This window comes from Alligator mississippiensis, chromosome 3 (genome assembly GCF_030867095.1).
Source record: "Alligator mississippiensis isolate rAllMis1 chromosome 3, rAllMis1, whole genome shotgun sequence".
NCBI lineage: Eukaryota > Metazoa > Chordata > Crocodylia > Alligatoridae > Alligator > Alligator mississippiensis.
Window position 1 is genome coordinate 148,680,399 of NC_081826.1, and position 26,501 is coordinate 148,706,899.

General features: G+C 46.4%; 1 protein-coding gene and 1 long non-coding RNA gene across 5 annotated transcripts in view; one reads left to right on the forward strand and one right to left on the reverse strand.

Moving 5' to 3' along the window:
* The window catches only part of ZCCHC7 (zinc finger CCHC-type containing 7), a 199,580-nt gene extending 190,836 nt beyond the window's left edge, over positions 1 to 8,744 (reverse strand). For 2 of the 4 annotated variants that reach the window (XM_059724513.1, XM_006272079.4), the window contains exons 1-2: positions 8,610 to 8,744; positions 399 to 1,113 (exon numbers count right to left, since the gene is read on the reverse strand). In XM_059724513.1, coding sequence (XP_059580496.1) covers positions 399 to 1,113; positions 8,610 to 8,729 — 835 coding nt within the window. In that variant the 5' untranslated portion in view covers positions 8,730 to 8,744. Of the gene's footprint in view, positions 1 to 398; positions 1,114 to 7,474; positions 7,532 to 8,205; positions 8,580 to 8,609 lie in introns of those variants that run through there. The other 2 variants (XM_019490738.2, XM_019490737.2) reach the window with 2 other exon arrangements.
* Positions 8,745 to 8,771: 27 nt separating this feature from the next.
* Positions 8,772 to 24,805, forward strand: LOC132249422 (uncharacterized). The gene is made up of 3 exons (XR_009460903.1): positions 8,772 to 8,899; positions 9,913 to 9,997; positions 24,566 to 24,805. It is a non-coding gene; the product is annotated as an uncharacterized LOC132249422 (long non-coding RNA).
* Positions 24,806 to 26,501: the final 1,696 nt, after the last annotated feature.

Genomic DNA, 26,501 nt, shown 5'->3' on the forward strand with positions numbered 1-26,501 from the left:
GGGGAAGCCAACCTGCAGCACACTTGCCATAGGTGGTACAGGCAGCCTATGTGTGGGGCATATGACAGACAGGGGCGGAGCAGAAGGCAGAGCAACAAATCAGAGCACAGGAAATGAAGTAGAAAGCAAGAGCAGCAAATCAGGCAGGGGAAGGGGATCTGAGTGGCATTTGGGGAGGGTGCAGGGCTAATTTGTAACATGCCTACCAAAAAGGTACTAAATCATATTTTATGGCTGTCATCCTACTTAATTTCCTCCTTTAGGTTTTTGCCACCTTGAATTTTATCTACTACTTCCTCTTTATTTTCATTTATGCTACTTATATCAATGTCATGCTAGCCAGTTCTCTCCATCAGCTTCTTTCCTTTATTCAGGGTTATCTACAGATAAGTACTGACCTTCGCTGACAGAAGTTCCACAGCCTTCAACGTTCAAAATGATATCTTCATCTTTGTCATCTTTATCATATTCCAAAAGCATCCAGCTCTCCAAGTTATCACTTTCAGAAACTGTGCTTTCCTTCTCTTCCTCCCCATTTGAGCTATCTTCTATTACCAGAATTTCTTGGATCATGGAAGCCCCAATAGAAATTGAATTAGATTTCACATGCGCCATTTTCTCTTTGCATGAAGTTTCTCCCATCAACCTGTTAGAAGCCATGGAATTATGTTTAGAAGCCCTGGCACGATTCCTTGTGGAGTTTCCTGGACAATTAGATATTTTATTTGGTAACAATGAGGTTGCTGTCTTCTTCACTTTACTTTTGTAAATGCTGTCTTCATCGGCTGTGTCAGACAAGATGATGACCTCAGGACCATCTGAAATCTGAATGAAATCACTGTCTGACAGTTCAATAATATTCTTTTCCCAAACCAGTTTATTGGTCAACACTGAACTTTGACCTTCTTTCTTGATGGAGCCCACTTGCTTATTCTCTTCCTGTCCATTGATTTCCCCAAGATTCTGAGCATAATGGACCTGGCTATAGAGATGAAATTCTACTTCGCTGTCCACGCTCAGTTCGCTAGATGACTCTTCACGATAAAGGTCATCTTCATAGGCATCTAGGTCTTCATACCCATCAAACATTTTGGAAAGAAAGTTGACCCGTATCTACAAAGAAAATAAAACATCTCATTACCAAGACCAAGAAAATGAGTCCAGAAACTTCCTAAAAATGCAACACTTTTTCCCCATGAAAGTTAATGAGTTTTCACAGTCAGAAAGCTATTATCACAGAAAAAAAATTGTAATGCCAAACAGATTTTACGGTAGGAAAAACATTAATTTTAAGAGTCACAACAGCAAACTTTACTGTTTAGACTGCACTTCTTTTTTCATTTTAACCTCATCCAATTCGACTCTTGACAGGAGCATTTAATACATCCCCAGCTCCTTATAAGTAACCAACTTTGGGCAGGAAAAATCCAGCTCACAGTTCTGGGCATCCTACTGAACTCTGGACCCAGAAGCAGCCGACACCACTTCCAGTTCTGGTTAATGTAATCAGTCACCTTTATACAGTGCTGTGAGCACATTAATTTATTCTACTTTTCAACAGATACAGGAGGATGCTGCCCAATACTGCAGGAATATTTGGGAGTAGAAGAGTTGCCCAACTGGGAATGAATTTTCCAAGGACTCTATTTGAACATCAGGACAAAGTTCCAAAATTCAGAACTGTCCTAGAAAAACGTGGGGCTGCTGGTCACTTTACCTGTATTTCTCCTACAATGAGTTGAGAGCCAAGAAAATACTGAGTTTTATACTCAGTTCTTCCACTGACTGGTATTAATTTTGTGTACTGCACAGTCATTATTACTGAGCATTAGCAATGCCTCACAGCTGTCCCTGAAAAGACAGGCAAGTATCATTCACCCCTTTTCACAAACGTGAAAAGTAAGAAGCTACCCAAGGCCACTTCTGGCAGAGCTAGGAATAGAACCTGAGACGTATGCTTCCTCCAGTGAGCACACCTGCCTCTCTGAACAAACATAACAGATATTTACCACTAGCCAACACCTCCTCCAGTGCCCACAATGGAACCCGTGGTTCCTGATTCACCAGCAAACAACTGTGTGACCTACTAACAGAGTATGGGTAATATAATCCCCAACAGTAGCTAGCTCATATAGGAAACAACATTAGAGGCTCCTAATGTTTACCTCTTCAGCTCTGTACTGTGAATTGAAAAGACCCTACTTTCCAACTACACTGATATTGTTTTTTGGAGGAAAAAAAAGGGAAATTACACACAAAAGCTCTGATGAAAAAGTGCTGAAACTGCTAAATACTGAAAGGTTAGAAATGCTTCTCTCTTCTCCCCCTAGCAATTCCTCCAGCTTAAGCCTTGCATTTCCTCACTTTCTCCCCACAAATGCATACTTCCTCATACCACCTACAGTCTTGATTTTATACCATTACCTCACAAAATGGCTCTTCCCCCATCTTGGATCCCTATGGTGCTGCTGCACAGTGCACCTAAAGTGGGGGTCACTGGAAGAACCAGAGCCAGGCAGTGATGTGGGAAAGAAATTAGTTGGAGGTGCCTGGGGGTACTAAAGCCACATAGGCAGCATGGAAGTGCCAAGAACCTCTGGATTGAGGCATCAACACTTGCAAAATATGACAGAAGCTCAGTGCTGCATGCAGTCCTAGAAAAGTAAATGCCTTGGCACAGGTAACCAGCTCATCTGGTTCACTAGCACATCTTCTGCACCAAAGCACTGGCACATCCCATGCACTTCTGGCACTGCTGCCTAAGAAGATTAGGAGCAAAGCCAAAGGAAACCTTTGTATGTCCAAGTCACCACACAGAGGCTCTAGCTCCTCCTATATCCTAAACTACCTACAAACCTGCAACCCCAGGGGACATTCTTCTTCCCCACAACTCCCTGGCTTAGCATCTCGTGCACCCCAAACCCTAACCTCTATGGATGCCCCTCCTCTATAGCCCTCTAAAGCAGTACCCCTTCCCACCCCACCCCCACATCAGCATTCCTGAGACAGAATAGCACCGGTCAGTAAAGTCTGCCAAAAAAGGAAGAAACAGAAAATAACCCACCAATTATAAAGGTTCAAAAGCAACCTGTATATATACACTGGTATAAATACCTGTATATGGCCTGTTCATGAGGTCATGGGGTCTGATGGGATCTCTCTTTTTTTGTTTGCTCTCTGGGTTTTCAGGGGGGGGAGAGGAGGAACAGAAGTGAAGTTTGTGATTTTAGCAACAGGAGTCCAGGAAAAAAAACACTAAAGAAAAAATGACAGTTTTAAAAGGGAGCATTTTTAATATGTTTTAAATGTTTCACTAAAAATATGACCTGGAAAATTAAATTGTTCCTGCAGAGTTACTGCCCCTAATTTGGAAGAAAAAAATTATTCACTTGTGTGTCGAGAGAGATCAACGTTACATGGTGAGCAGAGCAAGTAGGATTTTACAATTAATAGAATATGGCCTTCTAAAATATCATAAGAACCCAAGGAATTAAAACCCCAGAACAATCACATAAAATAGTACCCGAGTTTTGTTCAAGTTCTTAGCACTTTACACTGACAGATGGTGGCTAGGTCTTAGCTAAATACAGATACCAAAAATCCATATCTAGGAATCTTATATTTAGTCTTTATTTTATGGTAGCACAAGAGACCCAAGATCTCATTATGCTAGGATACTGTATACATGCAGAAAGACAAGAGAGTCCTTGTTTCAGAAGCTTTTAGTTTATGATGCCAAGTCAGAATTAATTTGAAAAAGAAGTACCCAATATGTGCATAAGTTTTTGCAAAAAATAAATGTAACACTAACAAAAATTGTAAGCCAGGGCTTAAATATAAAACACAATACTTATGTCCATTGAACAAGGATGTCTGCACCTTCTGCACTCTAAATGTACACTCAGAATGCTCTACCTACTTCAACTGAGTTCTATTACTATTATTCAGCATCACCCCACAGATACAGGTCACTTCAAAAAGCCAGTCCAAAGAGGAGGTCAGCATCAGAACAAACCATTTTACAGCCCTGTTATCTCTTCACAGCTAACAGAACTGTTTTCTAGCCTGGTGCCGAAGCCTTCAGAATTAATCCATTTGACATCTTTCAATATTCAGATAAATGACAATTTTAACATGCTAGCAGAACACCTTATGTCCCCCATGACAAAGACAAAATTATTTGTAGACTCCCTGAGAACACACTAATAGAAAGTCCTATTTACCAACAGCAGTGATCCTCAACCAGAGTGCCAATGCACTCTGGGATGCAGGGTACAGGGGGTGCAATCCAACATGAGTGCTGTCCAGAGTACCAACATGATTCACAAGATAAACCTAGAGATTTCAAATAGGAACCCATAACGTTAAAAATATTATGACCTGTTGTAGGCTTTCTGACTTCTGTAACAGAAAAATTGCTCTATTATATTTCCATACTCAAAAAGCAAGAGAAAATAGAGCTGGCATGTTCCAAGGGTGCCTTGAGTCTAATAAGGGGTGTCATAGTCTAAAAAGGTTGAGAACCACTGACTTCCAGAATCAGTGCATTGATAATTTGGTAAAACCATACAACCATCTCTTGATAACTAGGCTCGATGTAGTGAGTACTATAGAGAAGTGGATCACAGCCAAAAACATGAGCTCAAACTGAGACTGTTAGATCTCATGGCGGTCTTTGACACTTGGAGGTGAGCCCACAGCACCTTGTGATTCGTACAATAACAAGGATGGCTTAGCTCTGAACATGGGCCACTTTTAGCCTGGCCTACATTGTTGCAGCCACTGCTTCCCCCACAATGCTGACACCGCCACTCCATCCCAACACCTGACCATCACACAGGTAAAGTCCCCAGCAGACACCCCCCTCTCCCCCCCACTGCACAGGTCAGATAAAATGACACTGCAGGCAGCAGATGCCAACCCTATATATGCTCTTTCATTCTGCCCTCTCAGCCACCCAGAAGGTTTGAATGGATATTTGTTCCTTCATCTTGAGCTCCAGAATACAGAGCCTTGTAGGGCAAATCTTCTCTCCTCTTTTTCTTCTGCATGCATGTCAGGCAATGAGGGAGATGAGAAACTATCAACAGTACAATAATCACAGAAATATAGGGCTGGAAGGGATGTCAGAAGGCCATTTAGTCCAACCTCCTGCTCAAGGCAGAATCACCACTGTTTAAAAGACACCTGACAACTGCCAAACATAAAACACTTTAAACTACCAATAACAAAATTCCACATTCTCTTGGCATTTGTTCTAATGCTTAGCCTCAGAATTCTTCATAACATCCAACCTAAATCTCCCCTCTTCCATTATTTCTTGTCCTGTTCTCCATAGAACCTGAGAATAGTTGATCACCATCTGGTTTATGTTAATCCTTTTCATATTTACAGACCATTATCAAATACCCTTTTAAGTTTTTTTTTCCTCCAGATTGGAACAACTGGGACTGTTTAGTCTTTCATGTCATTTTTTGTAGGTTTCTTACTACCTTTGTCGCTCTCCTCTGAACTCTTTCTAATCTACCTACATCTCTTTCTTGAAATCCAGTGCCCCAACTGGACACAGTACCCCAGATGAGGTCTCCCCAGTGGTGAATAAAGGGAGAAAATTGCTTTCCAGGACTGACACTCCTGTTTACATATACCAGTACACTATATGCTTTTTGGCAACAGTACTATATTGTCCAATGTGAATCACACTCAGTTTGTGGACTGCTGTAATGTCTAGGTCCTTTTCTGCAGTACTGCAACCTGGGCAGTTGCTGCCAACCTAGTATTTGTGCATTTGATTGTTCCCTCTGAAATTAGGTACTTTGCTCTTGTCCTCATTCAATTTCATCTGATTTATTTCAGGCCATGTTTCCAACATAACAAAACCATGTAGACTTATAAACCTGTCCTCTATGGTGCCTTTTAGGAGCACAGAAAAATATGATTGGAAGAGACCTCATCCAGGTCAGCCACATGAACAAGGCAAGAACATCCCTGAGTAAACCATATATCCAACCTACTCTTGATAATTTTCAGGGATGGAGACTCCACACCTTCTCTAGGTGACTCATTCCAATGCTTGACCACCCTAATAACCAGAAAGTTCCTCCTAATTGCCAACCTAAATTTCCCCTGCTGAAGCTTGAGGCTGTTGTGCTTCTTGTCCTGTCCCCTACAGCCACAAAGAAAAGCTGATCTCCATTCAGCCTTCAGGTATTCAGACTGTTACTAAATACCCCCTCAATCTTCTCTTCTCCAGGTTAAGTAACCTTAGTACTTCCAGCCTTTCCTTATAAATATTTCTTCCCAAGGTTATAAAACTTTTTGTTGCTCTCTGTTGGACTCTATAATCTGTTCACATTCTTCTTGAAGACCAGGACACAACACTGGAGACAGTACTCCAGGTCAGGTCTCACTATTGCCAAATAAAGTATAAGAATCACCTCCTTTGATTCACAAGTGACAAGTGATTCACAAGTGACTCCTGTTAATACAATCCACTGTACTATTGGCTTTTTTTGCAACAAGAGCACACTGTTAGTTCATATTCAAGTTATGGTCTACTGTAACCTCCAGGTCCTTCAGCACTGCAGAGAAGCCCAGCCAGTCATTCCCAGTCTGTATTTGTACACACAATTATTTCATCCCAAGTGCAGAACTTTGCATTTGTCCTTGTTTAATTTCATCCAGGTGGTTACAGACCATTTTCCCAGCCTTCCTGTTTCCTCTCATTTATCTAGCACCTCTCAGGTAAGTTTGGCTTTTTTCCATAAAGAGCTTGCTATACTTTGAAGTTGGAAAGAGTCTTTTAAATGTAGTAGATAAATGTAGGGTCCCCTCCCAACTCTGCAGTCAGCTACAGCTCAAAGCTTCACAAAGCAATAGCCTACAGAATTGACAGAAGCTTTGAGCTATAGTGTCACACACTATATAAAATCAGCCTGTCAGCAATAAAATAGAAATGTCAATTTCATTCAATTGCTGCTGCTTAGAATGATCAGAGACATTTAAGCCTAATGAGAACAGTAGAAAATACTAAAAAACAAGGGATGAGAAAGGAAAGTCTTGTGCCCTGACAGAAGACTGAGGAGCTGGAAGAGCAGCACACAGCACTAAGAGGATAAACTTTTGTAGACTTCTCAGGGTTTTCCTTTATTTTTCCCTTTCCCCCCTGCTTTTACTTACTCTCTTTAGTAATGTTATAGGCTACATGTAAGAGGACAGAAAAAACAAACAAACTTGTGCTGTGCATTTTTATGGAGTACGGGCAAGAGAAGCCATCAGCTGTTTTCTAGGCATGAACAACAGAAAAGCTACTGTAAAAAAGTCAGTAGCTTAAGGAAACTACACAAATTCTGTATGATTTCCATTTCAGATTAAATTACTGAAATGTGGATAACACCAACAGCCCTTCTAGGCCAGGCTAATAAAGTCTTTGTTACTTAATTAATAGGCTAAGGTAACTACACAGTTCACATACCATGAAAACTCCTGTTGGGTACTGCACACCTGCAGCTGTCATAATATTGATTCAAGCTGCTGAGCTGAATAGAAGTTTTTGGAATTTTAAATGGTAACAAAATTTAGTACTTGAGACATATCTATAAATTAGAAATAACTGTCAAACAAATATTTTTAAATTAAAACACTGATATGTTATTTAAACGGAAATAATTTTTAGCCACCCTGCACCAAAACTAACACCCTTCCTTTGTGAAGGTGACACAGGGTGCACCCAGAGGCTGTCAACACAGAGAGGCTATGCTAGTGTAGGGGAGGGCAAGCATGAACTTAAAGCACTTTGGATGTTGGCGAATGTTCCTCCTACAATACCAGCATCCACACAGGGAGCCATTCAAAAATAGCTGTTTGGAATAAACTAATCCCATCAGTGGCTTGTGTAGATAAGGCACGATAAGTGCCTTTCCCCCCCAATACCACATAGGCAGAGGACACCACTCAGCTGACCCCAGGGGTAACCTAGCTTGCTGCCACGGCTGCTTCTGTGCTAATGACAAGGTGGCTTTGGAAAGGCCGAGCACTCGTTTCACAACGTTATCGTCTCCTGGCACATTCACAGTTTATTCCGAAGGTGGAAAACCATTCCCAGGGCCTCCAAGGCTACTTGAACAAACAGAAACCGGGTCTTTTAAAGCCATGGCATTTCAAACAATCAAGCACGCTCCTTAAAAAAAAAACAAAAAAACCCACCAAACCACCAGCTGCCCCTGCGCCACCCCCGAGGGGCTCCGGCCCGGCCCCCGCAGCTTGACAGACGCTTAGGGCTGTGGAAAGGCTGCCTGGCCGGGCGGGCAGCTGCGTCCCCGCCGCTCCCAGGCTGCAGGCGGGAGCCCGGCTCCGCGCCCGGCCGGGACCGCCTCGCACCCGAGCGGCGCCCTGCGCCCGCCCCCCGCGGCCCGGCCCCCAGCCCGTAGGGCCCGGCCCCGGCGTCACCAGCCGCTCGCGGGGCCGCGGTCAGCAGACGCCGAGCCGTAACCGGGACCAGGGCCGGGGCCACGCCGTGGGGCAGCCGGGCAGCCGCGGGCGGGCGTGGGTGAGGGCACGTGCGGCAGCCTCGGGACCGGGGCGCCCCGCGCCCGCCCGCCCGTACTCACTGCCGGTGCCACCAGGAAGCGCCAACCAGGAAGCCCCGCAGCCGGAACACGCGCTGGCCGCCCCGCCCCCGCTTCCGGCCCGCCCAGCAAGAGGGGGCGCGGAACTATAGGTCCCGGCATGCAGAGGGGCGGCGCGCGCGCGCTTGCGCCCGCTGCGGGCCTGATGTAGCCGCGCGGGGGCGGGGCGTGTTGGGGCCCGGTGTTGCCGGGTGCGGGCCGGTTACCGTATTTGTGCGATAACTTCGACCCTTGTAGGCTGTGTGGTCGGGAATAGAAAAAGCTTTCGAAAGGTACGGTAGTGGATGCGGCACATGCAAAACCCAAGTCACCCTCAGGGAGTCTTCACTGAGGTTTGGGTTGGCTGTCAGCCCTTTCTTATGAGGGCTTGCCTTGAAATGAAGAAGGGGTTTTTCTTGTTTGTTTGTTGGGGTTTTTTTGGGGGGGGGCTGAGTGCTTCAACTTAGATGCCCCAGTTCTCTCTCACTCACTGGCGACTTACAGACAGCAATATAAAGTAAATAAGAAGATTTCTTTGCATATTCATTTGCGCGTTATTTCAGTGTGCAATCGTCTTTCAGCAAATATGATAATTTTGGGCTTCCAATGCAATAATTTTCTATTTAAGACCAGGCAACGCTCATGCCCGAGGCCGCGGCGCTTGAGGGGTGCTGGTGGAAACCAGCCCACCTTGCGGCTGCAGGCTCTTGGCTTGTGCCTGGCTGGTGCCAGCAGCTGCCTCAGCAGGGCGTGCTTGGTTGCGCCCCCAGAGGATGCTGCCTTGAGGCCAGGGGGAGGACCCTGGGGGTGCCCTTTCTGGCTCCAGCCAGAGTTTCAAACCAAGTGGCTGCTGTGGCTGCAGCACTACGAGTCAGGCAGCGCTCGGGGAGCCACCTGACTTCATGGCTCATTGTCATGTCCTTCTACACCCCCACCCCCAGCAGCCCTCTTTTCTTTTTTAATGGTCTTGATGTTCCACCAATCAAGCCATCCCTTTGTTCTGCCATCCTGCATCTGTTCCTGCTCCTGGTAATGGAGCTCCTATTTCACAGTCCAGCAGATTGTTTTTAACTCATTCCAATGATGCAATATTTCTTTTCACTTCAATCTTAAATTTGAATATTACTGCCTTAGACCCTCAGAATATAAGTAAATCTTCTAGTTTAATTTTAACTGGGGAAAAAAATGGGTGTTGTTTTCTAGGTGGTGATGTACCTCAGGTTCTATATCCCCCTTTTCAAAATTCTAGGTTTGCTCATGCTTGAGGCACTTTTTTTTTTCTTCCTAAGCTGCCATTTTCTTTAAGGTATCTCTGAAGACACTGCCCCATCACACAGGATGTGGAATGCAGCTGGCAAGGGCCAAAAAGGCAATAAAAGAGGATTCTACAGGTATGTCAAAAGTAAGGGGAAGACCAGAGAGCCCACAGGTCCCTTGTGGAATGTGGGAGGCATCTAGTCACAGGCAATGCAGAGAAGGCTGAGGTATCTTAACACCTTTTTTTACTTCAGTCTTTACAAATAGGGGCAGATACCAGAAGGCAAGTGCAATTTTCAGCAAATATAGGGAAGGGGATAAACAGCCTAGAGTAGTAGAAGAACAGGTTATCAGTTACTTAGAGAAGCTCCATGCTTTCAGGTTGGCAGAGCTGGATGGGATGCACCCTAGGGAACTGAAGGCATCGGCTGAGGTAACCTCAGAGCCATTGGCTATCCTCTTTGGGAACTTGTGGAGATTGGGTGAAGATATGGATGACTGGGAAAAGGGCAAATAGAGTGCCCATCTTTAAGAAAGGGAAGAAGGAGGATCTGGGGAACTATAGACCAGTCAGCCTGATATCAGTACCTGGAAAGATCATGGGGCAAGTCCTCAATTAACCTGTTGGGAAGCACCTAGAGAAGAACAAGGCAGTTAAGAGCAGCCAGCGTGGATTCATCAGGAACAAGTTATGCCTGATCAACCTGATTTTTTCATAGTAAGATAACAGGTTCTGTGGATGGGGGAGGGCAGTGGATGTCATATGCCTTGATTTTAGCAAGGATGCTGACAATGTCTTCCGTAACATTCTCATTAACAAGCTGAGGAAACACAAACTAGATGAAAATAGTGCCAGGTAGATACATAGCCAGTTGGATCATTGTATTCACCAAATAGTCTTTAACAGTTCAATGTCTGACTGGGAGGAGGTATCAAGTAGGGTTCCCCAGGTGTCTGTGCTGAGTCCAGTATTGTTTACCATCTTCATTAAAGTTTGGGATGATAGGATTGAGTATATGCTTACAAATTTGTAGATAGCACCAAATTTGCAGACTAGATTTGAAGACACTCTGGAGGGCAGAGCTAGGATCCAGATAGTCCGGAAAAATTATCTTCACTCGGATCAGATTTAACAAGGACAAGTGCAAAGTCCTGACTTGGGATGAAATAACTACATGCACAAATACGGAGGGGTAAATATAAAGAGGATAATTTTATGGTTATTAGGGTGACCAAGCATTGGAACAGGCTACCTAGAGAAATTGTGAAATCTACATCCTTGGACGTTTTCAGGAGCAGGCTAGGCAGACACTTGGCTGGGATGATTTCATCAGAGATGCTCCTGCCTTGAGCCGGGGGCTGAATTAGATGATCCTGTCAGGTCCCTCCCACCCCTCCTTTCCTGCAACCCTATGATCTCACCTACTTAGTACTTTGAAGTAAAATTTAAAAATGGAACAACTTGTAAGATGCACTCTCCTTGCCACTATTTTTCAGTGAGATTCTCTAATGGATATATTGCCCTGATTAGTCAATAATAAAGGAGAGATGCACAATGATACTTCAGTGATTCTCTGGACATTAGGGGCAGCAGAGGACATGGTTTTGCACTGGCAGGGAAAATTAGAGAATTGGTTTCTCCAAGGAAGATGATCTCTTCACTTCCATGAACAGACTCCACTCTGACCCACTGGATTTGTCTAAGGCCACAAAAAGGGAGAGCCCACAGCTCTGCAGCATCAGCCCATCCTTCTTCAGACACTGTAGAAATGTCACTACTGTAATAGTACAGGCTTTTTGGGTGTGGATATGGTTGGAACAAGAGCTTACTGTTTTCCATGGCATTGGCTCTTACCAGCTCCACAGTTGCAGGAGTCTGGGAATGAATGCTGTTGATCTGCTCTGAGGCTGGGAACCATCTTTAAAAGCCAGCCCTGCTCCTTGCTACCTGCCTTTTTGGCCCGGAGCAGCTTGCAGTGCAGCGTGCCAGCACACTGCAGTTCTGTTGCCAGAGCCTGCGCACGCCGGACAATGGCGACTGCCCCCAGGCCCTGGCAGTGATGTCCAGTGCCCCAGGCTTCTGCTGGAGACACTGGTTGCCTTGCTGCACTGCCGCCATGACCACCACCTGGCCCAGGTCAGTCTCGATTCTGGCAGCACCCCCACACTGCACGGGCTCACCTCACCATCTCAGGCTTCCTGCCACTGCGCTGCTGCCGCCCAGACCCAATGCTGCTGCTCGAACCGCGGCAGGGACACCAATGAGGCGCAACTGGATGCCATCACCAGTGCCATCAACTCACTCCTGGGCCTCCAACCCCACCACCTATGGGTCTGCCCAGACAGTCAGGGCTGGTAACTGCATGTTGTTCAGCACACCTGGGATGACAAGCAGTGGCTGGAGTCAAGCAGTGGCTTGCATGACCAAGGTCACCTTTCAGGAGCTCCTCAACCAGCTTTGTCCACAGCTGGAGCAGCACGCTACCGCCATGTGGTGGCCCCTCCCCGCAGATACCTGGCTGGCCATTTCCCTGCTCAAGCTGGCAATTCACCAGCTCAAGCAAGGCACTTCAACAGGTGCCTTGGCTGGACCCGTGCACTGGTAGAGTGCACCTTTTCCTGCTTCAAGTGACACTGGTACACCCTCACTGCCCCCTTTGAGATCGCTGTGGCCAATCCCTCCTGGGTCATTTTCACAGGCTGTGTGCTGCGTAACATCTACAAGGCCCAGGAAGAACTATTTCATGAGGCCTGGGCGGAGGAGGCGCAGCAGACAGAGGACACCTGGCACCAGGAGTGCCAGATGGGGTGGCAGCAACAGCAACAGCCCACCCCCCCCACCAAGGCCTTGGCCGAGCCACTCACCTGGCAGCAGGGGCCAGGGCACCAGGTGCAAGAGGCACTGGACGGTCACCTCCTCCTGCACTCCCCTCTATAGGCCGGCCCCAGCCCCCAGCCCCACCACACATCCCCAGCACCATTCTTACTGCAGACAGTTCTCAGAAAAGCACATTATTCCCTTCCACAAAAACAGACCCCCTCCCCCATCCCTCCCCCACACCAGACCCCGTTACCCCCTTTCCTCCCTCACCACAGAGCCCCTTTACTATCCATCCTACCCACCACCAATAAAGCACCTTCTTCCCCAAGCAGACCCTGTACAGTGCTGTGTGTGCCCTTCCCGGGTGGGGGGCAGTGGGGTGGCAGCACCTAGGGGGTAGAGCCTGGGGACACACACTCAGCACCCCGGCCTCTGGCCGCACCCCTGCAGGTGTGCATGCTGTGGCCTCCACTGCCCTGGCCACCATGGCAGCCTGCTGCTCCTGGATCTCCAGTGCCTCTCCTCAAGGGCCAGGAGCCTGTCCTGGAACTCCTGATCTGCCCGGTATCTTCGTTGGACCCTCTTCTCCTCACACGTGAGCCTCTTCTCCTTGCACGTGTCCCTCCTCTGCTCATGCATGACGTTCTCTGTGTGTGAGGCCCACAAGTCCATCAGCCATTCCTTGGCCACCATGACCAGGTGGTCCAGCAGTCAGATCCAGTCCTGGGTCCTCTGCTGCCAGAGCTGGTGCATACGGAGGGCTCTGGATGAGAGTGACCCTGAAAGTGTGTCCTGGCTGCCAGCTGGTACATCTTCGTATGCAGCTGCAGGACCTACAAAGCCAAGAGAAAAAAGGCTGTTTGTGAGAGTTTGCAACATTTCTGAGATAACAAGCTCAATACCAGGGGACTGTGTGCTGCTTGGCCTCAGACTGAGGGTTGTGCATGCATGGGTGCCCATGGACCATGGCAAGTTAGCTGGGTAGGCCCTGGCCCAGGCGGCTGCTGGCTGAGCCCCCTGTCCCTGCTCACTCCAGAAGGGCAGGCAGGACTGCTGGGTGCTGCCCACAGGCAGCCTGCCTTCCCCGCCCCTTTCTGAGGCCAGGAAAGGCCTGGCTCCTGGCAGAACCTGCTGCCATGGCTCCATACCTACTCCCCCGACTTCTCCTCCTGTAGGCTAGGCTGCATTCTGTGCTGCTGCCAAGCCCCTGGTGCCTGGGCTTAGGGGCTTGGAGCTTTTGGTTGACTGGGATGCGGGGCTGGTGGTGGCCCCACCCTCCCCACAGGGGGCCTTTTCAGAGAGATCCCCCACTGGGGGCCAGCTCCTCCCTCCTCCCCCCCCCCCCATGCCAGCCCTGCACCCTGAGCGGGTCCCTGCTGAGAGTGTACCAGGTGTGCTACGAGGAGCAGTTTGCACAGACCGAGAGGTGCCCAACCCGCTATGCCCTGCTGCTCCTCCTCACCATGGTGTCCCAGGCACACCTGAGAACCTGGCATAGGACGGGCAAGCCTGCACTGCCCCGCAACCTCTGCCACTGCCTGGGGGGCTATCTGTGGCTGTGCTACATGTCCCTGCCCCCTGCAGCAGAGGATGACATCACTGCCATCATTGATGTGTTCCTCTGTATATGAGAGGCCCAGGCCTGCCTAGCTAAGGGGGCACAGGCTGCTCAATAAAGTTTTACACTATCTCCCACCTCCCTGTGTGCTGTGTCGGGGGGAGAACCTGGAGCCCAGGGGAGCGTGACAGGGAGAGGGGGCGGGGGCGAAGAGGGCCCTCCCTGCAGTGTGAGGTTTACTGGGTGGGTGGGGCAGGTGTGCTTGGCCGCCTGAGTCCGTCCCTGCTGGTGGTGATGTTGTGTGGCTCCTGGCAGTGTCCTGAGGCATGGGTGCCCTGGCTGCCTGAGCAGAGGCCAAAAGTCTGTGCTGTGTCATCTGGAAAGATGCCTGCCAGGAAGGAAACATGATGGTGGAATGAGGAGGGCCAGGCAGCGGTAAGGGAGAATAAGGAGAAATGAAAAAGAAGCGAGAAGAAGTAAGAAATGAAAAAATACAGGGGACCCTCTGGACTTTGAAGCATACAAAGTGGAGAGGAAGAAGGCAAAGAGGACCGCTGCTAAGGCCAATAATGCTGCAATGGATGATTTGTACCAAAGACTAGAAACAAAAGAGGAACAAAAGGAAGAGAGAGATTGACAAGGGATGCGACACATGTGAGAATGATCAAAGATGAATCTAGGAGACTGTTGACAAGTGAAGAAGAGATTAAGGGCAGGTGGAAGAACTATTTTGAAGATCTGATGAACAAAGAGAACCCAAGAAGTTCTGGAGCAAATGCCACAGAAAAACAAGGCATGGTGACTGACATCAGCAGAATGGAGGTGAAAAGAGCATTGAATAAAATGAAGAATCGGAAAGAAACAGGACCTGATGATATACCAGAGAAAGGTTGGAAAGTCTTGGGGGAAGAAGGAATTGATATACTGCAGAAGCTGTTTAAAGCAATATTTGCAATGGAGAAGATGCTAAATGAATGGAGAGGGAGTGTATTCATGCCAATATTCAAGTAGAAAGGTGATGTCCAGTATTGTGGCAACTATTGGGGAATCAAATTGATGTCTCATACTTTGAAAGCATGGGAAAGTGTGGTGGAGAACTGGTTAAGGACTGAAGTGGTTATTGGAGAAGACCATTATGGATTCATGCCAGGGAAAAGAACCACAGATCCAGTTTTTGCAGTAAGAGAGATGGTGGAGAAATACAGGGAAGGTTGTAAAGATTTCCATTTCTTTTTTATTGACCTGGAGAAAGCCTATGATTGTGTGCCCAGGGAGGAAATATGGGAGTATCTGAGAGTTAAGGAGGTGCTGGAGAAATATGTTAGAACATATTAGAAATGTACAATGAAAGTGAGGAGCAGCTCAGGAGAGACAAAGAGTTTTGAAGTGAAGATGGGCATACATCAAGGGTTGTACCCAGAGAGTCGTAGTGGATGAGTCGGTATCAACCTGGAAGGGTGTGGGCAGTGGGGTCCTGCAGGGCTCGGTCCTTGGACTGATACTCTTCAATGTCTTCATCAGTGACTTGGACGAGGGAGTGAAGTGTACTCTGTCCAAGTTTGCGGATGATACAAAACTGTGGGGAGAAGTGGACACACCGGAGGGCAGGGAACAACTACAAGCAGACCTGGACAGGTTGGACAAGTGGGCACAAAACAACAGAATGCAATTCAACAAGGAGAAATGCAAAGTGCTGCACCTAGGGAGGAAAAATGTCCAGCATACCTACTGCCTAGGAAATGACCTGCTTGGTGGCACGGAAGCGGAAAGGGATCTTGGAGTCCTAGTGGATTCCGAGATGAACATGAGTCGTCAGTGTGACGAAGTCATCAGGAAAGCTAATGGCACTTTATCGTGCATCAGCAGATGCATGATGAACAGAACCAAGGAGGTGATACTTCCCCTCTATCAGGCGCTGGTCAGACCACAGTTGGAATACTGCATGCAATTTTGGGTGCCACACTTCAAGAGGGATGTGGATAACCTGGAGAAGGTCCAGAGAAGGGCCACTCGTATGGTTAAGGGCCTGCAGACCAAACCCTATGAGGAGAGACTAGGGCACCTGGACCTCTTCAGCCTCCGCAAGAGAAGGTTGAGAGGCGACCTTGGGGCTGCCTATAAGTTCATCATGGGGGCACAGAAGGGAATTGGTGAGGATTTACTCACCAAGGCGCCCCTGGGGGTTACAAGAAATAATGGCCATAAGCTAGCAGAGAGCAGATTTAGATTGGACATTAGGAAGAACTTCTTCACAGTTAGAGTGGCCAAAGTTTGGAATGGGCTCCCAAGGGAGGTGGTGCTCTCCCCTACCCTGGGCGTCTTCAAGAGGAGGTTAGATAGGCATCTAGCTGGGGTCATCTAAACCCATCACTCTTTCCTGCCTATGCAGGGGGTCGGACTCGATGATCTATTGAGGTCCCTTCCGACCCTAACATCTATGAATCTATGAATCAAGGGTCAGCTTTGAGCCTGTTCCTGTTTGCGGTCATGATGGATGTGTTTACTGAACAAATATAAGGAGACCACCCTGGAATATGATGTTTTCAGATGATGCGATCACTTACACTGAGCGTTTAGAGGAAGTGCAAGCTGGATTGGACGAATGGAGAGAAATACTAGAGAGAAGAGGAATAAAGATTAGTCGATTCAAAACAGAATATATGCACTATGATTTCTCTGAAATACTTGATGTTGAAAATGTGATAATCAATAAAAAACATGTTTGAAAAGTTGGCAAGTTCAAGTATCTGTGGTCAACCATTCAGCCGAATACAGAGTTAGATGAAAAGTTGAACCATCGAATAACAGCAGGGTGGATGAACTGGAAATTGATGACAGGAATATTATGCAACAGGATAGTATCAGTGAAGCTGAAGGGTAAAGATTACAGGATGTGTGCATCCAGTGCTGTTGTACGGAGCAGAGACATGGCCCCTGAAGGAGACTCAAGAAAGGAGACTGAATGTGAAAGAGAGAAGAATGCTCCAATGGATGTTTGGAGCGACGAAGATAGATTAAGTGAGGAATACTTACACCAGAGGATCTGTGAAGGTAGTACAGACATCTAAGAAAGTACAAGAGAGAAGACTGGCATGGCATGGTATGGGCCTGTTCAAAGGAGTCCGGAAGAATATGTGGGAAAAGAAGTTACCAGAATAACACTACTAGGGAGAAGGGGAAGGGGAAGACCGAAGATGAGGTGGAGAGATATAGTGGAGAGAGACATGAGAGGAGTTTGAAGAAGAAGATATGTATGATCAAAGCCAGTGGAGAGCAAGGATCCTCAACAGTGACCCTGTTTAGATGGAACAAGTGAGGGAAGAAGAAAAGACTTTTTAGCTGTAGCATATAAATTCCTGATTGCAGCTGCCAAAGATAGAATTCTAGTAAGCTACAAGGCAGGGAGTAAGTCCAGTGTGGCACTTTTGTCACATCTCCACTTCTTATCTGTACTGAGCCAGAGATCCGTCCTTGGATATTGCTCCTGAGGAGGGGTACCTGCACTATGACCAACCTAAAACATTCAAAAGTCATGAACCCGGTTACTCCATTATAGAACAGCCTAAAACATAGTGGTTAGGATACTTTCAAGCAATGTAGCTTTGACCCCTGGAGGTTGAAGAGGGCATAAGAGCCAATTCTGGGCGGGTGGTCTACGGAGTCATTATAAAAGAGTGATCCCTGATCTGTTTTTTGAAAGAAATTACTTGAGTAGCTAACTCCAAAAATTGATTCAGAACTATGCATTGTAAATAGATAGAGCTGCTTTTGTGCACCAAGGCCTAGACACCTACACCCCAGAGAATGATATGATTTCAGATACACCCCAGTCCTCAGAATCACCTATTAGCTATCTTAGGCAGCACCCCAGTTTGTGTCCTGGCTAGTGCAAATCCCATATGTAGGCACCTCATTCTTCCCGAACATTGTATGGGAAGCTTAGGTGTTTGGTTCAGCACTATAGAGTCCGGTCTGGGAGCCAGGAGTCTAGATGTTAGGCTCCTTGTTCACAAGAGCAATGCCTATATCTTTGTGAATCTTGCCTAGGGTGACCAAAAAAGTCTTTAACAAGGCAGGATGTCAAATTGTGGGTTCATAATATCTTAAGCTACTGCTATTAATTGCTAGCCCTTCCTTACCCTTTCTGCCCTTACTTAGGAATCTGGGAGATGGTTAAAGTACTCAGGATACCATACCAATAGGCCAAAGGGAGCAACAGCACATTCCAGGATTTATAAAACAGCCCCCCCACCCCCCCCCCGCCACGCCCCGTGCGAGTTTGCTGAGCGTTAAAAATATTCAGTCAGTTTCTCAGATTTCTAAACTGTAAACTGAATTTTAGCAATTCAAGGCCCAGAAATCTCCAGGAGCAGTCATGTAGGTGGAGCTAGGGGTTCTGTGCATTTATTGTCTCTGGGTGTGTTGTTGGGAGGAAGGACAATTTTGCTTCTCCCTCCTGCTCTTCCCACCCCCTCAAAGAAACAAGAATTTTACTCTGAGAACCTGGCAGATTGTAGGGAACATAGTGGGGAGCAGGACTCTACAGGGAAGTCCTGTGTTACTGAGGGCTCTGAAAACAAACAAACAAGAGGGGTGCATATGTAAATGACAGATAATAGATAAAGTGCCAGTAGATGGCGCCCAATGATACATCGAACCCCCATTGATATACTGGTTTTGTAGAACTCCCAAGTTTGGCTCATTGCAAATGAGCAGATCTTTCCTTCAGCACTTACCACTCTGGACCAGCTCTGGGTTCCACAGCTGCCTGGCATTTCAACACTGCCAGTAGCTGCCCCAGGAACTGTGCCTAAAGGATGGCTTCATAGTACAGGACAAAACTGTCAAAAAGGATCCATGGCAAGATGGATGTCAGCTTTTTTTCAAACAGCATTTCAGACAGCTGTGGGGAACTGGGTGATGGGGTCTACAACTAGGTGGGAAAATCCAAGTTGTTTGGTAACTTAATAGTCATTAAGAGTCAGACGTAACCCTCCTTTCTATTACAGGTGGAGCTGGTGTCTCTGGTGTCACCACTTATTAACGTGGCCTGACACTTTTCCTGTTAAGATCCTATTTTTCATGTCTACCTCATGCTAATTTTTTTCCTGGAAAATCTCAGAAAGTTTCAGCCTGAAGCCTGGGAGCAGAGCTAAAGAAAAATACATGTTTTGACCATGTTAAAAGTTATGGTGACCTTTTCTGGGGACCTTCAGAATATGAATCTGTTATCTTGCCGTTAAAACTGGATCATGATGCATGTGCATGAGGGCTTGAATTAAGGTTGCGCAGGCAACTTGAATTTTCACATTTCCCAAGGTTTAAGCACTTGACTTTACAACCTTAAAATACTATTTTAATGCAGGATTTTGAGGGTTACATATTATGTAGAGAGAGGTAATTAAGTCCGTGTTAGTCTGAAGTTAGGCAGGAGGCAGGGCAGAATGGCACCTAATAGAATAACTCATCCAGAGAAGCATAAACTTTCATAGGCTACAGCCTACTTCATCAGATGCCATCAAGTGATGGCAATGTTGCTACATAATTTCAGTAAGAACAGTCTTGGGGATCCCACATTTTTAGTAGATAACATCCTGCTATACATTTCTGCTTCTTGGTCCCCATAGTGCCCAGTGCTAAGCACTCTAATCTGATCCCACAAAACACTTCAGCATGTGAATGTTTCCACTGAAGCCAATGGGACAACTCAAGTTCCTTAAAATGAAGCCAGTTTGAAGTGTTTTGAGGGATAAAGCTATAATAGGGTGTCTATACATGTGTTCTGTGGTGGGAGCAAGGGCACTTTAATTAGAGCGGCTCTGAGAGCCACTCTAATTAAAGCACCCACAGCATCATGTGTGGTCAGTGTCTTGCACTTCAAAATGGCGATGGGTGCTTTAACTAAAGCTTGTTTGACAAACTTTAGTTAAAGCACCCCTGCCACCATTTTGAAATGTGGGGAAGCTGAATACACATGTAACGGGGAAGTCACGAGGCCGGTCACAAGGTCAGCCTGCCCACCTGTCTGAGGCAGTCTGCTCTGTTTCTCCTGCCACAACTTGATGTTTAAAAGAAGATGTAGTAATGCGAGAGGCTGCCCATTTTATGCCCCGATGCCTAGGGTGTTATACACGACTCTGAACCTACCCTTATACCGTGTCCCATACCTTGCAGATGGCATCCAAAGTACAAATCCTGCCTCAGGCATTGTCACATGTGCCTGGGCCTCCTGCCCTCTCACTAGGGCCTCCACTCCGGCTACTCTGGTCAGCTTATGTGCAGTCCTTCAGGCCCCCTATGGCCCTACTGTACATGGCTACTAGATACTACCCTGCCCCCTCACTGGGGCTATGGGGCCTTACACCCCATGACCTCAGGTATCTGCAGTCATGCCTAAATCTTGCCCTTCGTCTATGGCCCACCTGGTTCTCAGGTGTCTGCAGACATACCTGGACCCGTCTCCAGGCCCCACACAATGGGCCTGGGTCCCACCTCAGGCCCCACTCAGTGGGCCTGGGCCCCTGAGGGTGTGCTCCCCTAGCCTTTCCCTTCCATGGGGTCACCTATAGGGCACTGGGGTCTAAGGCTTTCCAGTGCCCTATACTTGCCTTTCACTAGGGAGGCACAGGGGTGGCATTTCCTGGAAGCTGCCTTGCCACAAGCAGCTTCACTACACCATCCATCCCCAGCAGGGTGGAGTTTTAGGTCATCCTCCAGAACCAAGAACCTCCTCCATCCCCATAGTTCCTGCCCCTTACTTCCAGGTTGTTATGTGAACAGCAACTCCAGCTGGGTGATGTTCCCCCTCTAGCTGCTTGCAGCAACTGCTGACCCTACTGCTCAGGGCCTGATCTTATCTCTAGCAGCTGGGCCCTCTTCCCAATTAGGCAGCCTCCTGCTGGCCATGTGACTCCTGATAGGGAATGTGGTCACTTGCAGGCTGCTCTGCTGCCTATTCTGGCCCTTAAAGTGGCAGGCACCAAAGGTGCCCTGCCACAACAAGTGATGCAGAGGCTCAATGGCAACGTGTAGGATGTGCACATGGTTCCACATGCACCCCCTGAGATTGGTGGTGTCCCCCTGCGAATAGCACCGCCGACACTGCTGGTGGTGCCTGTGGGAGGTCCCTGATCTCTGCTGGCTGCTGTTGCTGCTGCTGGCGGTGTCTGCGGGTGGTCACTGACTGCTGTTCGGTGTTTGCCACCCCCCCCACCACTGCCACTGCCGTGGCTGCCTGCAGGAGCTCCCCATTTGGCCCAGCCCCACCACTGACATCACTGAAGCTGCCTGCGGGAGATCCCCCATCACTGCCACCACGCCCCCACCGCCAACATCGCCGCTGCCACTTGCGGGCAGTCACTGTGTCCCCCAGCCTCTAGGGGCACATGTTGTTCGTGCAGAGGCAGCTGGGGAGTGCTAATTAGCACACTCCAGCAGACTCACAGGAGTCAGCTAATCAGGTAATTAGCACATATCTGTGCAGAGATCTGTCATGTGTATAGGTGCCCATTATGTTCAGCACCTCACAGGATTAGACCCCTCATAGGGGCCTCCTGGAAAGTAGAGCTGCAGAAAAGTTTGAATAGTTTATAAGGCTTTGAATAGTTTGAATAGTTTATAAGGTTTATAGGGCCACTGAAGAGAAACAGTGGAAGAGGAAAACAAAAACAACCTCCCCCCCATAATAAATTCAAAAGATATTTATAAACTTTGTCATTACTTTCTCATCACTTTTCTTGCATCTGGTTTACATAGTGGAAGGATGCCTTGCATAAATCACTATAAAATGATGTTTAAAAAATGCTGCATTTAAATTAAAGGAAAAATTAATAAGCCAAATTTTAGTAGCATGGAAGTGTGCACTGGTATGATACTGGGGCCTGATCCAAGACCCTCTGAAGACAGTAGGAAGACTTTCATCTGGCCTCTAGTTCACTTCTCTGATGCAGGAATGCAAACCCTATGGTAGCTTATTGGTGAAGTGTTACACTTGGCAGAGTTATGTTGGATTGATTCAACATGCTGGGCTCCTGCCCATCCCTACAGTCTAGCTCCAATCTCCCCTCATCCTCAACTGAGTGGAGCAGGGGCAGTAGCACTTCAGAAGTTAATTAAATTCCCACCCCCCACCTGATCTGCTCCTCCTCTTCCCACTGCTCCACTCTGATGCTTCAGAGGAAGCAGCGGGAGAGGGAGGGAGTGTAATTATGAGCTCCTTAGCACTTAGCTCTACAGTGCTTCATAGCCTGTTAATTACAGTTTCTGCCGCTCCATGCAGCTGAGGAGCAGAACAGCAGGTGCTGGGGGAAGGGAGGAGTGGGGCCTTCCCAGGTGGAGGAGCTCAGTGGATTGGGGGGGAGTGCAAGGGGTTTTAAAGGGGAGAGAAGGGCTAGGTGTAGGAGGAGGCAGCAGTTAAAGAAAACGAGTAGAGAGAGGCAAGTAGGGAATGAGAGGGAGGACAGCAGCAGCAGCAGCAGCAGCAGCAGCAGCAGCAGCAGCAGCAGCAGCAGCGGAATGCAGGGGGGAAGGAGCTTGGGGACAGGTTAATGCGCAGAAGGGGCAAAAAGAATGGGAGAAAAGACAGAAACTGATGGGCTGTGAAAAGGAACTAAAGGGACAAAAAATGGAGTTGGGTCTGATGTGAGTGTTGAAGCAGCAGACAAGGTTCTTTGAGGAGATGTGATATCTTTTATTAGATCAACTGAGTAGTTGGAAGGGAGTTCTTTGCAAGCTTTCAGGCACAGTCACCCTTCTTCAGGTATAGGAAGTCTCTGCTGTTCTGAGATGCCAAGGAATGAAAGAAGCTAAAAAGTGTGATAGGATGTCAGCAAGAATAAGTGTTGAAGCAGCAAACACTCGGCCTGGAGCAGAAGTAAGGCCTGGGCTGATGTGGGGAGTGCACTGACATAAACAAAGGACATATTGCTCTTGTACTAGTCTTCACTTGGTTTTATCGCTCCCTATCCTCACAAAGAGGAACCCGCATAAATACATCCTGTCCTCTACATAGCCAACCAGAGGTCAAAACTTTTTGTTTTCCAATTAGAAAACTGAGGATTTTGAATTAAGTGAAACTTTTCACAGAGAATGCCTCCTTTCCAAGAAAATTGCTGACTTTTCAATGAAAAAAACATAACCCCCAATATGATGTTTCAGGTGTCCAGATTGTAGCCATATTGGTTTAAAGGAAAGGATATGAAATATAATGTTTACTATTATTATTTTCAACCATAAATATTTTAGTATTTGACTGTTTCTGCCAAACATCTCCTTTTTCCCATGAAAGTCAAGATCTTGCCCACCAAATGAGACTTTGAACAGCTCAATCAACTTTTTCCCCATCTCCTTGTGAATTAACATTAGCAGAATTCACAGACTTGTTAGTATCTGATAGGGCCACATCACAAGCACTTTTGCTACAGCCTCAAACTTGCAACCTCTAAACAATCAACCATGTACCTTAGTGCTAGTGCCACCCTAGCACCTGTCTAATCAATGAAATGCTGTAAGTGCAGTCAACTTATTGCAAAATTCCTCAGAAACTGAATATAAAAATTCAAACCATAAGCTTCAAGAAAAGAGTCATCAATGAAAGCAGACAGAAGAATATCTCTGATGCAGTGTTTCAGTTTCCCTCTTGGTTTTGGTAGATGGCACTCAAATTCTATGGTCATGGGTAAACTTAGAAAAACCTAAAAGGGCAGAACTTACATGCCTCGCAACACTAAGCAATAGAGAAGGGGCTGAAAGATGGATATCACTAGTGACCCGTATGGGAGTATGATCAAAGCAGGTGAAATGGGCTTGTTGGTGGGGCATGCACAACAGAGTTGGGATTGCAGGCATGGTGTATAAATTCCAAATGTGCCATTTTCCTAACTCGGAGACTGCATCCTTTTCACAATTCTCAGCAGAGGGGAGTCTGGTTAAGTGGATATGCAGACCAAACTACTTTTCTCTACAAAAAAGTAGCTCCACCAGAAAAAAAAATGTTCCTTCTGCCCTGCTTTCCTATGCTGTTCATAATAAGAAAAGGTGGGCTCCAGGTCTCATGCTGGTGCTTTCCAGGGCTGCTAAAAATGCATTTAAAAGAATGTGCTGGGGGGGAGGGGGGAAGTGGGGGAGCAGACAGGAGGAAACCCATTTTGTCACCGTTCTGGATTTATCTGCAGCTTCTCAAAAGAGCATATGAGAGTCCCATCCTTTGACAGAAATAAAAGGACAAGAATTTAATACTGGAAAATAATTCAAGTACATAGATTTTAGACTGCACTGTCAATATTTTTTAACTCTGACCTCATGATTTTTATTTTCTTTTGGCAGCTCCTCATTTCTGTCTTTTTTTTGTGGAAAATTTCCCTGAAGGAATTCCCAGTGATGGCTCCTCAGACGACATTATGTAATACTTTGACATTTGGCATTCCCATGGTATTATCCCACCACCAATGCAGAATAAGTTGTCAGAGCATGAAATTGGTATTTTTACATATTCTTAATGTACAGATGTCAGTCTGAAAACCATTCACTAGTGTTATGATTAAATTCTTTGTTTCATTCTCTTCATACGCACAAATCTGTTTGGGTGATTTCTTTTCTTTTTTGGGGGTATAGAGGAGAGAGACAAACCTTAAAAAGTAATAATTCAACTTAATAGCTCTATCAAAAGGTGAAAGCTAACTTTAAGGCATTGTGTGCTGAATGCTAGATAGACTCATAAATCCATAGCTATAGTGCTCAATTTTAGCACCTGTGTTCCTGGCATGGTAGCAAAAAGTGAACAACAAGTACCAGATGCAGAGAGGAAATATAATCAGTGACCCATTTTCTGGTGCCAAATTTATCAACATGTTCCAAATCAAATCTGCTCACAGTTTACAAGTTTGTTATTCTATGTTAATTACCGTGAAATAATGGCCTCGCCTTATGGGAGGATTAGTATACCTAAAAATTATGTGCACAGAGAAAAGAAGGAAGGGTATGGAAATGGGTCTGCCTAGCGCTCCAATTTGTGTTCACTTGATTATGAGACAAAAAAGCCTAGAAGATAAGCAAAGTAACCAGTCTGGAGGCAAATAAACTAGTCCACCGAGATCCTCCTTTGCCTTCAACACCCCTCCCAGAGAGGTGCATTATAGTAAATACATTTATGTCTGGGAGTAATATTGCTTATTACTAGTGAACAGCTAGGATAGGAGGACATGCTGGCTTTATCTCTGGTTTCTACCAGCATTCTTGTATGTTATTGTTCAGTTTGCCATTAAGAAGGACCTGCATTCATGTTTAAGGGGGTAAGCCTTACTCAGGCAAGTAGTTCAATTTCTTTGGTGCACTATAGACATTACTGAGGATTACAGGGTCCTGATTTACTTAACTAAGATTCCAGTTGGTGGTGATGACCTGTGACAACAGGCCCATATATCAGAATTGACTGGTCCCATCTTTATCATAGATATCCAGAAGACAATTTATAGGCTATACATTTGAAATAATTTATGTTAATTTAAAATTATTAAAATGAATTAAAAACAGTAAGTTATGATAAAGCCGAGGGCTTCCATTTTTTGGGGGGTGGGGCTTAGGAATTTTATCCTGACAGTGGCTTTGAAATCAGGTTGATAGAAGTGGTTCAAGTCAGATCTACACTCTACTTCCAGGCAGTTTTGAGACTTAGTTTTAAAACATGGTAGATTATGGGGAGGAATTTTCCAGGGTAACCCCATTTTAGGAGTGTAATGACTGAAAAGTCCTATGTCTCACATAGACATCCAATTTTGGCTGTACCTTCTCTTTGATGTTTGAGGTCTCCTGGCTTTAATGTTTAATGTCCTGGTGGCTGGATATACAACTTCTCTGAGATGAATTAAAATATCTTGTTCAAGGGAAAAAAAACCAACAACAAAAATCAATCAAACAAGAAACACCTTCTGAGCACATCTTAGGTCTTCATAGAAGATTCCAAAAATGGAAATTCCTATTGAAGTGGTTTGTTCCACTTGGCAACAAGGCTATTGAATCTGCAGACCTTACATGTAGACATCCCTCCTCGCTGGGGTAAAGCCACAATCTGGAAACATGAGCATTTAAAGGCCAGCACTCATCCCTCACCACCAACAAATGTGCCCAATCAGGCTCTGTGCCCTGGATTAAGGTGGCAGACCCTGCACCTTCCTCTCCCACCCCCAAATTCCAGCCTTGTGGGCCAGACACCATGGCTTTGCAGGTTTGATCCAGCCTGCAGACCATAAGTTTGACACCCCTG